We start from the raw sequence: 16,143 nt of genomic DNA on the forward strand, positions 1-16,143 counted from the left end.
CTTACTTAAACTCTCGTTTGGGAAAATTATGTTCCCAAGTTGTGACTGAAAAAAATTCTAATGAAGTAGTAGTAGTAGTAATAAGGATGATTATTATTATAATAATACTTTTGCAATACCTATTGCATCTTATCTAATTTGTTAACCAATATTAAATGTGTTTTCACATTGCATTGGACCTTTGGATTAGTAACAGGTGTTCTATAGCTTTTTCTGCTTTGGTCATTTCCAAAATAAGGTGTTGTACACTGTGCAATCTTAATCAGAATTGTGAATAATTGATGTGAAAGGCTAGTGGATTAGGCAAAGAGACCAGACCACTGCAAGAAAAAATGAACTTGATGGAAAATGTGTTTCTGCTTGCAGAAAAACAAGCATCTTTTGCATTTCAAAAGTGCAGAAGTGTAGGAAAGGAAAAAGTCTGTATTTTAAAAAATGGAAATATTTTGAAAGTGGATTTTTTTCTCATGTGGTTAATCAACATTAACTACAGTATTATAGCTACGGTGAGCTAAAGCATCCACTCTGAAAGCTCACGGAGTTTGTTCTTAGGACTTTTTGATGTAATATTTCTTCTCTGAGTACTTTACCACTAGTGTGTCAATTTGTTTTGCCATAACCTAACCTTTGAAAGCCCTGTTAAGACTTAGGCATGATTCCAGCCTGTGTTAGTGGTCTCCTCTGTTGCAGGTGGATTTCATGACGCGACAAAATTAATTCCACATATTTGAATTCGTGGATAAATCCAGTAATAATGGTATGGTTTTTAGTCATACCTAAAAATAAAGCCACCACTCAATGGTCCATATTTTTTATGGGCTTTTTTTGGCCAATTTTTCAGGAACTTCATGGGACTTTTGAGTAAGTATGTAACTTATTTTATTTATGTAACTAACTTATTGAGTAGAATCAATTGGTTTCATCTGAGAATGATGGAGGTTTCCACAGGAACCTGTTTAAACCTAATATTCTTTCCCTCATCCTGTCTTAAGTTTCTGGATAGGTTTAATTATGTTAAATACCACATGTTATTCAGCTAGCTGGTTATTAGTAGATGACCTCAACGTTTCAGTGCTTTCTTTTGAAAATCCTTAAGTCTTTACTGGTTTGTTACATCAACTAACTTTATTTCATAGTATGGTTCTTACTCAGAGTCTTCTGAGGTCTGTCTCACTGGATGTGTTGTGTAATGTCTCTGAATTTTAGTAGTTTTTCCTCATTCATAAGGGTTAGGGTTGAGCATCATCAGGACAGGTCATTACAGCTAGCTTAATTGTTTCAGAGGTTTATTAGACAACCTAATTTACTTTAGCAAAGCTACTTACAGCATTAAAGACAGGGTACGTAAGTCACCTACTTAGGTATGTGCCTCATGTCAGAGACATTCAGAACAATGGTTTTCAAGTGCTTTCCCATGATTTTACCCATCCTCTAGGCTAAAAACTGCTTCATAGCACTTGAGAATGAGGGAGAGGGGAAAAGAGAGAGGTAAGGTAAAAACTCAATAATTTTATTTTTACCTTTGTCCCTTAATAGGCATCAACTGTAATAATTGTTCTCTCTTCAATGGGTATTTATTGCATTGAGACCCTTTAAAGTGAATAGTTCGTGTACAAGATCAAGTTGATTCTGAGTCAGTCGATCATTTTTTCCTGTGTTCATCCATTCAGTCATTCAACGACTGCTGTGGTAACAGACCAGACAGTAAGGAACTCAACAGAATTGAGCATATATTCAAGATAACGTTAATTAACATAAGTTTTCTATTGTTGCAGGTATTTCATTATTTTCTGTAGTGTTAAATGCTAGCACAAAGGTGGCAGCAAAAAAAAACCATAACCACTTCTGTTGTTTTCACAAGTATTGCAGAAGTAATCATAGAATGGTTTAGGTTGGAATGGACCTTAAAGATCATCTAGTTCCAACCCCCCTGCCATGGGCAGGGACACCTCCCACTGGATCAGGCTGTAAATATCTGTTTCAGTGGCCAAGAGATTTGTGCAAATGTGTAAAAGTTTTATACATCTGAAATACCTCACATTCAGCTTAAATGAAAAACAGTTGAAAATGTCAAGTCCAAGTCAAGTTCTAGTTCATGTGCTGATAACACACATCATTAGTACGAGTAAAAGTGAGTAAACAGATGCTCTTAAAGAAAAATTATTGTCCTTAGAACTACATCATCTCTGCAACTTGAATTTTAACGATACACATCATGAATCTCAGATTTTGAAAGCACTAACTGTATGCAAAAACTTCAGATTTTCAGTAAAACACAGTTGTTTCCAAGCACTTCTTTCCATGACAGATCGCTGAAACCTCCTTAACAATCTACTTTAAAAAGAAAAGTAAACTAATATTTCTTATTTTGCATTATTCCTTAATAGAAAGTATCACAGTTACCTAGCAAAACTGCAGACATAATGCAGGGTCTATTTTCAACCAGTGTTTCTTGTTATTTTAAGAATTACTACAAATCACAGTGCCTCTTAATTGTTGAAAAGTAACAGTTCTTACAGTAAAGATTTGTGAGCTTTTAAACTCACAAAACTGTATTCCATTTTCTTCTTAAAAGTTATGTCAGCACAGCAGCTTGACCAGTATTTAGAAATAAGTAACGTTATTTTTTTTCCACAGAGAGACAGCACCAAAGTAACTCCGCTGTTACACACAGTTGTTTAACTCAATCTATATTAACTTTGCTATTAGTATCCAAGCTAATTTTAAAGAGAGAGTGCAGGGCACTGATGTTTCAAGAGAAGCTTGCAAGTACTAGCGGTTGAGCTGCATGAAACTTTCCATAGTTTGTTTGGGTTTTTTTAAAGAATGTTTATTCAGAGAGCTGTAATTAAAATACATACAACTTCAGGTGTGTTCTCACTTATTTGACTTGGTTTGTACACATAAAAGCTATATAATGTGTTTGATTTGAAAACAGTGAAAGCTGTAGTAGCTAGTAAAAATCTTCTCTAAGAGTGCTTCATTAAGTTATACTACTTTTATTATCAATTTTCCAGTCGAGACAACTATTTTCTTACCTAATGATTGATATAAAGACAAAACTTCTTTCCTGCAGTAACAAGAAGCTGTTCAGTGTGAAGCGGTTTCACTGTGGTGAAAATAAAAATACAAGAATTACAGAAATAAATGGAGACAGGATTAAAGTTATTGAAAAGTTTTTACTCTTACGTTTCACATTTAGATTTTGAAATATAGAGCTCTCATCACAGCATAATGAGTAGAATCAACCTTTTTGTTAATGCTTTTATGCACTCATTTAGAATTTTGTCTGTCTCAGGCTTGTGTTTTGGTCATTTAATCTTCAGGGATATTACCAAAGTTGTTTGCAGACTGGCTCAGCTATGGAAGATTTGAAGGCTTACTGTGGAATGTTGAAAATCTAAAATAAATCCATTCAATATCTACTTATACACTCTTACTACAGTCAGAACTTGGATCAGTAAAGTTCTAGTGGTTTTGGGACACAACTTTGCTAAAACAATTTGAGACTATGCTGTTTTTAAAGCAGCAGCTTTTGTTCAACTTGAGTTGCCTGGTACAGGATGACATATGAGAACTTAACTGCACTGTAGGAAGAAGAAAGGCAGGTTTTACTCCGACTTAGATAAATTCACTACAATCTTAGGGAAGTTATGAGATTCTTGTTATGGCTGAATCTATCCATGGGAATTTAAATGTGGTTTGCAGAAGAGGCTTATTTGCCAGCAGCAGGGCCAGTGAAGCTTAAGGTATGTTGCTTGTTCTTTTAAGAAAACAGTATTAGGTTCTGGTAAGTTCTGGTGGTGAACAGGAATACAGTATAAATAAAAATATGTACAGTAATTTTAGATTCTTGCAGATGATTCTTCGAAATTAACCCATACCTATTAAAACTGGAGACTTCCTTTGCATAGTGAGAGGTCCTTAGTTAATTGCTAAAATGACACAATAATGAATGGAGGTGCAAACCCCAAATCTGTACTGAGATATCACCTAAATTATTTCAGTAAGGAGGGATCCTCCACTTCCAAGTCAGAATTTAAAACTGTACAAGTGAGTTGCTCGTGCAAATGTTCCTCTTTCCACACATCCCAAAATTCATTTTTCTTACTATGTGTGCTGTCACACTTGCCAGAAGTTAGCTATGCGTTGTTTTTCATGCTATTTTAATACTGCATGTTTCCCAAAGAAGTTGAGCTACTTGAAAATGTGACTCATGCTCTTGCATTCATCTACATTCTCAGTACAGTTTTGGGGTTTGCAGGTAAACTGGCAATTGTATAGAGAAGCTGCCCGGTTGTGTACGGATGAAGTCAGCAAGGCCAAGGTGCAGCTGGAGCTGAACTTGGCAAGGGGAGTAAAGACCAACACAAAGGGCTCTTACAGGTACATCAATCAAAAGAGGAAGATCAAAGAATGCAGCCCAAATGATGACTGGAAATGGGGATCACATATCAACAGATGAGGAAAAGGCTGAGGTGCTCAACAACATTTTTTCCTCAGTCTTCACTGTCACACATGGGACAGCAAGGTGGTGACCAAAGGAGTAAACCCCCTCCCACAGTAGAGGAGTATCAGGTTCACGAACACCTGAGGAACCTGAACAAATTAAGTCCATAGGACCTGATGAGATGCATCCCAGAGTCCTGAGGGAATTGGCAGATGTGGTTGCCAAGGCACTCTCCATGGTATTTGAAAAGTCATGGCAATCGGGAGAAGTCCCTGGTGACTGGAAGAAGGGTAACATTGTGCCCGGCTTTAAAAAGGGTAGAAAAGATGACCCTGAGAACTACTAACCTCTCAGTCTCCCCTCTGTACCTGGGAAGATCATGGAACAGATCCTCCTGGAGGCTATGCTAAAGCACATGGAGGACAGGGACGTGATTAATGGCAGCCAGCATGGCTTCACCAGGGGCAAGTCCTGTCTGACCAACTTGGTGGCTTTCTATGATGAGGTTACCACAGCAGTGGACACAGGTAAACCGACGGATGTGGTCTATCTGGATTTCTGTAAAGCCTTTGACACGGTCTCCCACAACATCCTTCTCTCTAAATCGGAGAGATATGGATTTGATGGGTGGATGGTGAGGTGGATAAGAAACTGGTTGGATGGTTGTATTCAAAGAGTAACGGTCAGTGGCTCAAAGTCCAGATGGAGATCCGTGACAAGTGGTGTCACTCAGGGATCCATACTGAGACCGGTGCTGTTTAATATCTTTATCAATGATATTGACAGCGAGATTGAGTGCACCCTAAGCAAGTTTGCGGATGACACCAAGCTGAGTGGTGTAGTTGCCCACACCGGAAGGACGGGATGTCATGCAGAGGGACCTGGACAGACTGGAGAAGTGGGCCTGTGCGAACCTCATGAGGTTCAACAAGGCCAAGTGTAAGCTCCTACACCTGGGTCGGGGCAGTCATTGTTTTCAGTACACAATGAGGGATGACGTGCTTGAGAGCAGCCCTGCAGAGAAGGACTTGGAGGTGCTGGTCAATGAGAAGCTCGATATGTGCCAGCAACGTGCGCTCGCAGCCCAGAAGGCCAACCGTGTCCTCGGCTGCATCAAAAGAAGCATGGCCAGAAGGTCGAGGGAAGTGATTCTGCCCCTCTATTCCTCTCTTGTGAGACCTCATCTGGAATACTGTGTCCAGTTCTGGAATCCTCAATGTAAGAAGGATATGGAGCTGGTGAAATGGGTCCAGAAGAAGCCTACAAAGATGATCAGAGGGCTGAAGCACCTTCTCTACAAGGACAGGCTGAGAGAGTTGGAGTTGTTCAGCATGGAGAAGAGAAGGCTCACAGGAGATCTTATAACGACCTTCCAGTACCTGAAGGCAGCCTACAGGAAAGCTGGGGAGGGGCTATTCATAAAGGCTTGTGGGGATAGGACCAGGGGGAATGGGTATAAACTGGAGGGGGCAGATTTAGACTGGACATAAGGAAGAATTTCTTCACTATGAGAGTGGTGAGACACTGGCACAGGTTGCCCGGGGAGGCTGTGGTTGCCTCATCCCTGGAGGTGTTCAAGGCCAGGTTAGAGATGGGCCTTGGTCAGCTTGGTCTGGTGAGAGGTGTCCCTGTCCATGGCAGGGGGGTTGGAACTGGATGATCTTTAAGGTCCCTTCCAACCCAAACTATTCTATGATTCTATAATGCAAAGACAAATAGATTGTTTAAGTAAGGTCACAGACAAAACCCAAGCTTGAAATCAGAAAGGCACGTGGACTGAAGCAATATGAGCTGAAAATACAGAATAGAGTAAGATTGCATCTTACTCTATTCAGCAGGAACAGTCTTGTTAAGAAATATATTTAAGGAGGGAGATAAAACTAATCCATTCTTTGTATACAGTTTTCCTTATGGTCAGGAAGTGAGGCATGCTGCACTTCATGATGCCAACAAAGAAAGTAGTTAATGAAATACAGCCACTTCCATGGCATTTTCAAGTATACCTTGTCTAATTGTATTTTAACTACACAAACTAAAGCAGCAAGTATAAATCACATTTTCCTTCTTGGAAGCATAGGAGAGGTATGATTGTTCCGTATTTACTTAGAATTTCCAGTCTGTATCATCTTGATTTGCAGTAATATGTCCAGGTTTAGTCCCAGCTGCTGTTGAGGGCACTGCCAAGAACTCCGATCTGTTATTTTGAATAGGAGGTGGTAACAGAGGCAGTAGTGAATTCTGTGTTTGTTCTTTTATCTAGGAAGAAGAAAAAGATTAACAAGGCTGCCTATAGAAGTCTACGTAACCTTGCATCTGACTTCAATAAAAGGATGTGAAATTAGAGCCATGTTCTTGCATGTTACGCTATTGAAAATAACAGGAGGAGGGGTTTAGCTTTTCTCACTCGAATAAGTTGAATTAGTCTTTCAAGACTAATTACTTCAGCTATGCAGTTCGTCTGCTTTAAATTAAGAATATAAATTTTATTCTTTTTAGTTAGGCTGACTTTAGGCTTAACTTTATCAACAGGGAAATGGATTACTCTTATGCTTCCTATACTTCACTAACACCATTTTGTTAAAAGAAGTCTGATGAAGGTAGGTTGTTATGTGATGTTTTTTGGCTCCAGCTAATGTAATTATTTTGTAATCCAGCTCTAATATTTTGTGGTGTATTTAGGTTATAGCTGTGTCATTTAACAAAATGTAGTAAACTCACCTGTTTGAAGAACGTATGTGAAAGCAAACTGCTTGCTGATGGCCTGGATCACAAAATGAAGAATACGTTCTGGTAAGTAAAATACTGCTTTTGGAAAACTGACTAGACTGACAAATCAATTTAAACCCTGTGTTTTTTGATCCACAGGACAGATGTGAAGCATGAGAAAAGCAGCACAGAATTCCTACATTCTATGTCTCAATTTGTAGTAAAGGTACTAGTGAAAAAAAATCACTTTTTTTTAAAGGCTTTTTCACTTTTCTGTTTGACAATAAGTCTTAAACTACAAAATCAAAAGTAAGTGTAGTGTTTTGCATAGTACTTCTGGTCTGAAATTCTGACTTTAACAGTATCTAATTAGTTACTGTATCCTTAATTGTGGGCTATACTTGGTCTTAGATTGAAGTGACAGAAAATGAACTTTCACCAGAAAGTTACCTTTTCTCAGGGTCTTGTTGCAAGCAAAGTTCTACCAAGTTGTGGAAAGCAGGCGAAAACGTTTTGGAAAACGAAATTTGTAGTCTTTCACTGGTCATTGTGCGTGTCATGCTTTCACCAATTCCAGAATCAACACCTGAACGGGAATTCTTCATCCTGGATTCCCCACGGGGGAAGGTATTTATATCCCAAGGATAATAGGCAGGACCTTTCAGCTTTTGCAGCAGCATCTAGTAGAAAGGAATAGCAGTATAAAAGTCCAACACCTACCCAGACCTTTAGGCTAAGCTGTGAAACTCCAGGAACAGAAGGATTATTGTATCTGGAAAGAAGCATGCATATTTGAAATAACAAAAAGCAGCCAGCATTTGAGTAGTAATAGCATCAGTTTCCTTGAGTAAAACAAGAAAAAGCTCTGAGCGTTCTGAAGTAGATATAGGGTTGAGCATCATACCTGAGTGCGAGGCATATCTTGAAAAGGAACACGTCCATTGGCTAATTCACATGCTGTAATTCCCACACTGTAAATGTCAGACTTCATGTTGTACCCAGACAAATCCTGTGAGAGAACAAAACTCCACTGGATCACTGGTACCACTGAGCAGTGCCAACAAAACGAGAAGGGTCTGTTTCAGGACAAGATTCTAACACCCTGTAATCTACACAGGACTCAGGCAATGAAATCATGAAACTCCAGGCTTTGTTCAGAAATCTGGTGGCTGTACTGAACACAAGTTTTAGGATGTGCAGGAGTTTCCAGGGAGGTCAGGTAGAGAGACTTCGAACAGCACCACCTTACTAACAGCTTTAAAACCAGTTCTCTTTAGGAGAATTACAAATTCAGTACATCTGTGTCTTTAAAAGTTCCAGTTCAACAGGTTCCATTGCACTTCTACAAGCTTAGAAGTTGAGTACTTCCAGTAACTTTGAATAGGAAAAATGAAGTGTAATTTATACTAACCTGTCTCAGTAGTTCAGGACTCAGCCAAGGAAGCACAGATGTACTAAACTGGGGGAAATCATATACAACCTTTGACTTTTGTCCACTGTTAACTAAACTGTAGAGGTTGTTTAAGCCAGAGAGAGAAACCAGCCCATCCCCTGAAATCAGAATGTGGCTAGCTTTAATATTCCTGTAACATAAAGTGGTAAATTTTAGTTATAAGAATTGCTCAAAGCACTACTAGAGTAGAAAGGCTTTCATGTTTCATTTACTTATAGTGAAATGTTAGTGTGCCATTCAGTTTAGCAGATTATTTTCATGGAAATTCTTCAATATGAGTTGTCTTTTTAATACAGTCCCAAGAGAAAGGGCAGATGATCAGCAAGAAAATACTGCCAAGCCCAGAAACTGGAGAAGGGCCCTTCCTCCCTGCAAAGGGTGTAATGTTTGGAAGCCTCTTCTACAACTCTTACTCTCCCGCTTCCAAGAGGCAAAGCCAGACAGATGTATAATCCTGTAACAATTGTTTTTAAATATGAATTCCATTCCTGTTAAGCTTATACAAACATGGTTCTGCTGTATTATTGAAAAAAATGCTTCTGCACTGTCTGACCTAAGAAGGTACACAGAAAAAAGGAAGGAGACAACACTTAAGCTAAAAACAAGCAATGAAGTTTAAGAAAATTTGTAACAAACTGGATACTGCAATCTGATTTCTTCTTATTGACATTCTCCTACCTGTGAATGTAGCCATTCTGGTGCACATAATTTAATCCTCTGATCGCACCAAACAGAATGTTCCCTATCAAAGCTTCACTCATCCCTTCAGGAAAGTAAGTATTCAGAAGGTGTCTAGCCGAACCTGGAAGTGAAAAAAAAACCCTAGCTGAGCCTAACAAGTCTCGCTAATCTACTTGTCTGTGCTTGCTTCACCGTATACGTTCATCAAGAGTGCCATTCTTATCTTTATATTGACGATGTTTCATCAAGAACAGTTACGTGGATACAACTGATGCATCCATCAGGCAAGGACCATACTAAAGTCATGCTTCTGTTAACTGAAAGTCTATGACAAACCTCTATTCAATCAAGACAAGTTTTCTGTTGATTCAAAGCTGTATAAAGTCAAATACATCTCCCAATAATTCCTTACCATTCCTCATATGGTGGGTGTTAGGACTGAGGGCAATTTAATGCTGTTCAAACACCAGTCCTCACTGGGTGGTAGATTATGTACAGAAGACTTATTTAAACAAAAGGTTTGGTAAAGTTTGTTTTTTCTACTGGACAGGAGATGCTTAATGAAAAAATTCTCATGAACCATGTGATCAAAATTGTACCAGCCCTTTTTCCTATTCCAAAATTGCACTTAACAGTACTTACCATAGGCCATGAATGGGGATATGACCCAAAGCCAACTACCAGCTGTAAACACTGTCCAAATGGTCATTACGTTGGGATGCTGGAAAAACTGGGATAAAACCACCTCATTCTATGGAATTAAATAAAAGTGGATGTGTTAACCACAAGACAACAGTCTTAGTACGAGCATTATCTACATCAGTAATCAGTCAGAATAACTGTTCCCTGTGTGCATTTATACTAATTTGCAGGTGTTGTGCATAGCCTGCAATAAAAATGTAAATAACTTGCCTATAATCACATCTGCCTGAGGTACGCCTAGTTTGCTTACAGACCAAAGTTTTGGTGTTTGAAATACAGAGTACAGAACATGTTTCAAAGAAGAAGTTGTACAAATCCAGAAGTATTTCTAAAATACTGATCAACTGAATTCTTCAGAAAGCAACTCTTGAACTTACGCATGCCTTGTGTTTACATTCTACTCCTCTGGAGGAAAAACTTGACTGAAATGACCCAGTACAAACATAAAGGCCACCTCTGTTTAGTAACCTCATATGTATTCATCAGTGTTCTTATGAAACTTGTGTAGAAATGTTGTTGCTTTACCTGTAAGGCTTTCAAATGCTCTTCAGAGCAATTTTCTAGGTCTGTGATCCTTACAGCAACTTGCGTGCCAGTAGGTGTATGCCGTGCAAGGTAGACTGAAGTTAAGTCGTTGAACTTCCTTCCTGAAACCAGAAGTGGCTATCTTAACACTGGAAAATATAACAATCCACTACATAATTTCCTTTATATTTAGAGGTAATTTTACAGTTCCAAAATTGCAATTGATAGCAGCATGACCTTTTCTTTGAGAATGTCAAGAACTTAAGCAGTTGCAGCAAAATATATCCAGCAAATCAGTTAAAGCATGGCTCTGCTATTTTTAGAAGGACTAGAAGTGTTTAAACATTTTTCAGTATCCATTATATATCTAAATGAACAACACTTCTAGCATGCATATTCACATAAACATATACAGGCACAGTAGGATTGAGGGCAGCCATCCTTAGAACAATCAGCTCAGGTAGCCAAGCAACAAGACAATTGTTACTCAATGCTGTATTTATTGTATTTATTGTCCACATACCACAGATTTAGAAAACTGACATGCACATGCACAAACATCAATATAAAAATTCAGGGAATTGTTTTGTCTTCTATCTTAAAGTAAGTTATTACAGAAACAAGAGCAATGTTGTGCGCTTTCTCAACTAAGGAGACGCAAGAATAGTTCTAGTCAGCCAATAATACAGTTTCCAAACTTCATATTTACTGCAGTTAGCAGTAAATTTGCAGCAACAGGTTAACCTGTTGAGAGCATGCATCTGCAGGAACAAGAAATATTTTAAGGTACACTTGTGTTACCTATTTCCAGCTGGAGTTCATAGTGAGAGACATTAGAAGAGCAAGATATCATTTCATTCCTTCCTGTAGATGGGGTAGTCCAGGCTAGATCAGAATCAGCCTAACAGTGAGGGAAAAACGGTTCTGAAAATGACTATGTAATTTTTAAACATTTACATGTTTAAAATTAATGCAGGTCAAGCAGTCAAGTCAGAATATTCAAGCTGGTGCTTTTACCCTTGCACTGATACTTAGCTTTATGAGCTGCTGAGGTTCTTTTTGTGTGTGTGTGCTTGTTTTGTTTTTAAATCAGTACAGGACAAAGACTAACACTTAGTTACCTACAGTCTTCTTCCAAAGTAGAAGCCCCAAAGTACTCTGGTTATTTTTGCTGTTAACATTTTAAGTAGTACCCCCTCATTTTTAATGTGTACCAGATTTGTAACATTGCCAGTTAATGTTTCTATTTTCTTCTTACCAGGCATTCATGAACATTGCTCTGAGATAGCTCTTCTGGTCTGATTGATACAACTGGTGTACGTAGAATACAGGAACAGTCCTTGAGAACAGAAACAAGTCAATGTTAGTGCAGTTCCCGCAAGTTATTTCCCACGGCAGTGGGAAAACATCAGAAGTAGCTCCTATATGCAGAAGTTCAGAAAGTTTTACTACGTGTCAGTTGAGCAAGAAGTTAAGAAACAGCATAGAGTGCATAAATGGCAGGCCTAAAGAGAAGAGATACTAAACAGTCTCCTTCACCAAAAGTCGATACCACAAAGTTTAAACATCTCAACTCAGCACTGTGGAAATCCCCTCAAGCAAGCCATTTCACAAGAACATTTTCACATTAAGGTAGGACTGGGTAACAAGGTACAACTGCCAAAAAATACAAACTTACCAAACAAGACATGGAACCACTTTAGAGCAGGAGAAAAGTCATATAAACCCATTTAACCTAGAAAAATGAAAGTAGCATTGTAAGCTTGTACATAAACCTGTGATAAATGTAAGTCTCTCTAGTGACAACTGTGAGGCATTCCTCTCAGTTAACAAACATACAAAACCAAAACTACAGCTCTGGGAAAGCCAACTTCTAGTGAGCATTTAAGCAGCTATGGATTTCAAGTGCCATACTGAGAATATACAATATACATTCCAACTCACATTTTTCCATTTTGATTCATAGGTTTAGTGATCTTAATACCACTTCTGAACAAACAACTGAATTGCAACTTAAATGCATAAGTGCAGAAAGTAAAAAGGAATGGATTCATGAGTCCCTGGCAGTTTGTAGGAAAAGAAATCATTGTCTGTTTTTTCTAAAGGAGCACAGCTGCGCTAGTCAGACCTCAGCTCAGCTGCGTGCAGCTGAAACATAAAAAGCGAGCCAGAAGCAATTGCAATCTACATATCACAAGTGAGAGAGGAAATGCTATTGTAAGGGATTTGAGTAAAAAAGTAAAAAAATGGGGTTGAACCAACTCAGGTAATTTTCACTTTACTTAAGCTACACAATCAGCATTCAAACACCCTCACAGATCAGAGCAGCCACTCTCAAAGTCCTCCAGCAGACTTACTTTAAGTCTGATGCTTTGAAAGCTTAGGTAGCGATGATGAGAGAAATGACTATGCCTAATAAGCATATCAAAGCCTCAAAAGCTTAAAGTGGAACTAGCTAATTTACTTTAACTACAAGCAAGTCTTCTACTGTGCTGAATCCTACTTGGTGGCTAACATGAAGACAGCTACAGGAGGCAGCTCCATGTTAGTACGTAACTATTGCCTGGAAGTTAACTTTAAAAAGGTGAAGTACAATATAAGAAACTGATAGTTTAGTTTATGAAGGAGCTAAGCTTAATTATATCCAGCATTTAAATTACGTTATTTAACCAAGGCAGCGGTCTTAAGAAGCTAAGAGGCTCCCACCACCCGATCCACTGCCAAATATCCAAGCCACTCCCAATCCTTAATATTTTTTACCCTGAAAACCTGCTTGAAGGAAAGAAATACCGCAGTTCATTATTAAAGATGAAAACTGGAAACATAAGGAGATCCTTAGTAAGCATTGGGCACCTTCAGAGGATCAGGGCTTGACTTACCCAAGTTCACTGAGGAAGCCTGTGGCAGAGTAAGGAAAAAAAAAACAGAAAAAGCCACGGGTGCTTCAAGATACTGGCCGGCACTGTAATGGCTACAGCATCTTCTACCTGGAAAGGAGATAAATGATCTTGTATACTGTAATGAGGTTATTCTGTCGCTTGGAATATAAGACCACAAAAGTTAAGCTGAAGAATAAAGCCTTAATAACTATGACACACTGAAGTCAAATCACTGCAGAATTTGTGCAAAGGAGGATAGCCAGCCAGCAGAAATGCCCATAATCCACATTTCATTTTCATTTTCCTGATGTAGTTTAACACATGGCTTCCATTTTCAATATGGTTTTGCATCACGTCCCTACACAAATGTTTTCCCTGTTTGCACAGTTTTCTTTCATTATCGCAGGCTTTTCTTTTTTTGCCGTGCGGATAGCACAGTATTGCACGGCTGATCTATCAACACCCCCCAGCTTGGCCGAAGTTTTAGATGCAATGCAGGGAGAAAAAGAAGCTGAAAAACGTGTCTGTGAGCAGGAGGCAACACGGCAACTCCATAGCCTCAGCACTGCCAGGTTCCCCTGGTCCTGACAATGCTGGGCTGCAGCTCCTGCTGCCGGGTTTGCTTGACTGAAGCCGAAAATGAAAATGCCAGCAAATAAAGTCTCCTGGGACTCATTCTGGAGTTTTAGAAAGTGAGCATCCTTTATCAGGCCTGGGCAACAAGATGGCGCGATCCCCATCGATCGTGTGCAGCCAGACACAAGGTAGGGACAGAATGTATTTCCCACTTACATATGTATGGATAAATTTTCCCATAAGTCTTATGCATGTTCTATTAATTATCAAGGTGTAATTTTAATGTTATTATGAACTTCACAACAGTCAAATCTCTGCTAATTTGGAGCTTTGTGGCCAGCTCTGCCTGACCTTGCATTTGAGATCAGGAAAGGCTGCAAGCAGAGGTGATCACAGAAGACACATTTGTTCAGCACAGACCAGACTGAACACAGGACGTTATTACCACGAAAAGAAGCGTGGCCAGCAGGTTGGAGGTAATTCTGCCCCTCTGTTCCTCTCTTGTGAGACCTCATCTGGAGTACTGTGTCCAGTTCTGGAATCCTCAACATAAGAAGGATACGGAACTTTTGGAACAGGACCAGAGAAGTCTCCAAAAATTATCAGAGGGCTGGAGCACCTCCCATACGAGGACAGGCTGAGAGAGTTGGGGTTCTTCAGCCTGGAGAAGGCTCTGAGGAGACCTTATAGCGACCTTCCAGTACCTGAAGGGGCTACAATGAAGCTGGAGAGGGACTGTCTACAAAGGCTTGTGGTGATAGGATGAGGGGCAATGGGTTTTAACAAGAGAGGGGCAGATTTAGACGAGACATAAGGAGGAATTTCTTCACCACAAGAGTGGTGAGGCACTGGCCCAGGCTGCCCAGGGAAGCTGTGTCTGCCCCATTGCTGGAGGTGTTCAAGGCCAGGTTGGATGGGCCTTGGGCAGCCTGGTCTGGTGGGAGGTGTCCCTGCCCAGGGCAGGGGGTTGGAACTGCATGGGCTCTGAGGTCCCTTCCAACCCAAACTATTCTATGATCTCCAAAGAATGAGCAGTGCCTGGAAAAACACTGCTTGAAAGAAAACACGCCGTAAAAAACCAACCTCTCAGAGGGACATTCAGAATGTCTGACTTGCAAGGAATACAATTACTTGGATAAAACTTTTTCGGCTTAAACAAGAAATATTCCGCTTTTCTGTGACAGCAACCCTTTCAGGTACTGAGGCAGCTCCGGAACACGAGCGATGGAGCGGGAGAAACCGCCTCCACGCGGGCTCTACCGGGGAGAGGGGACATTTCCGAACCCCGCCGTTTAACGGCGCTCCTCCTCCCGCTCCCCCCACCGCCGGCGGCGCGCGCTCCCGGTCCTTCGCGCCCTCCCCCGGGCAACGCGCGCTCCCGCTCCCGCTGCTCCCGCCCCCCCCGGCGGCGGCGCGCGCTCCTACCCCCGCGGGCGCGGAGCCCGCCCGGCCCCACAGCGAGCAGGCGGCCCCGCGGGCAGCCGGGGGCTGTAGTTCCGGGAACGGGGGCCGGGCGGAAGCGCCGGGGTCCCTTCCTCGGTCGCTGTTTTATTACACGCGGGGCTGGCGGGGAGGAGGAGCGGCGGCGCCGGAGGAAGCGCGGGGTGGGTGAGCGGGGCTCGGCGCGGGTGGAAGCTCCGTCACTGTTAAGGGCAATTTTAGCGATCTTTCGCCACCCTCCCTCCCTGGCGTTAACCCCCTCGGGGCCGCGCCCGCCCTCCCGCTTCCCCCAGCGGCCGCCCGCCGATTAGCCGCGCAGCAACCACGCACCCGGGGCGGGCGCTGTGCCCCGCGGGGGTGGGGGCTGGGCGGGCGGGGGCTGGGGGGCAGCGGGGGTGAGCGGGGGCACGGGCGGAGCGAGGGGCGGTGATCACAGGGCGGGGTCCTGGGGGCGGGGCTAAGGAGGGGGCAGGGCCAAGCGGACGGCCGTTCCTTGGGAGTGGCTAATGGTTTAAACAGGGGGCGGGGCCTAAGCGGGCGGCAGTGTCCCGGGTCGAGTAAAGCTACACAGAGGCCTAACTAAAAGGGAACGGGGATAAACGGGCGGCAGCTCCCTGGGCGGGGCTGTAGCGTCCCGGTCGGGTCGCGCTAAGTAGGGGGCGGGGCTAAGCGGTCGGAAGGGTCCTGGGCTGAGCGGGGGCGGGGCTACGTGGGCGGAAGCTTCCCGCGGG

The 16,143-nt window shown here is 41.6% G+C and overlaps 1 protein-coding gene across 1 annotated transcript; it reads right to left on the bottom strand.

Moving 5' to 3' along the window:
- Positions 1-2,810: 2,810 nt before the first annotated feature.
- STRADB (STE20 related adaptor beta) lies at positions 2,811-15,558 on the bottom strand. The gene is made up of 13 exons (XM_054070067.1): positions 15,398-15,558; positions 13,397-13,504; positions 12,196-12,252; positions 11,776-11,856; positions 11,319-11,418; positions 10,518-10,639; positions 9,933-10,041; positions 9,288-9,411; positions 8,568-8,739; positions 8,061-8,165; positions 7,607-7,836; positions 7,169-7,211; positions 2,811-6,706 (listed from the first exon to the last, which is right to left on the bottom strand). The coding sequence occupies exons 3-13, from the start codon at positions 12,205-12,207 to the stop codon at positions 6,554-6,556; spliced, it is 1,251 nt and encodes a 416-aa protein (XP_053926042.1). The 5' UTR covers positions 12,208-12,252; positions 13,397-13,504; positions 15,398-15,558; the 3' UTR covers positions 2,811-6,553.
- Between the last annotated feature and the right edge of the window lie 585 nt (positions 15,559-16,143).

Source organism: Cuculus canorus, chromosome 6, assembly GCF_017976375.1.
Source record: "Cuculus canorus isolate bCucCan1 chromosome 6, bCucCan1.pri, whole genome shotgun sequence".
NCBI lineage: Eukaryota > Metazoa > Chordata > Aves > Cuculiformes > Cuculidae > Cuculus > Cuculus canorus.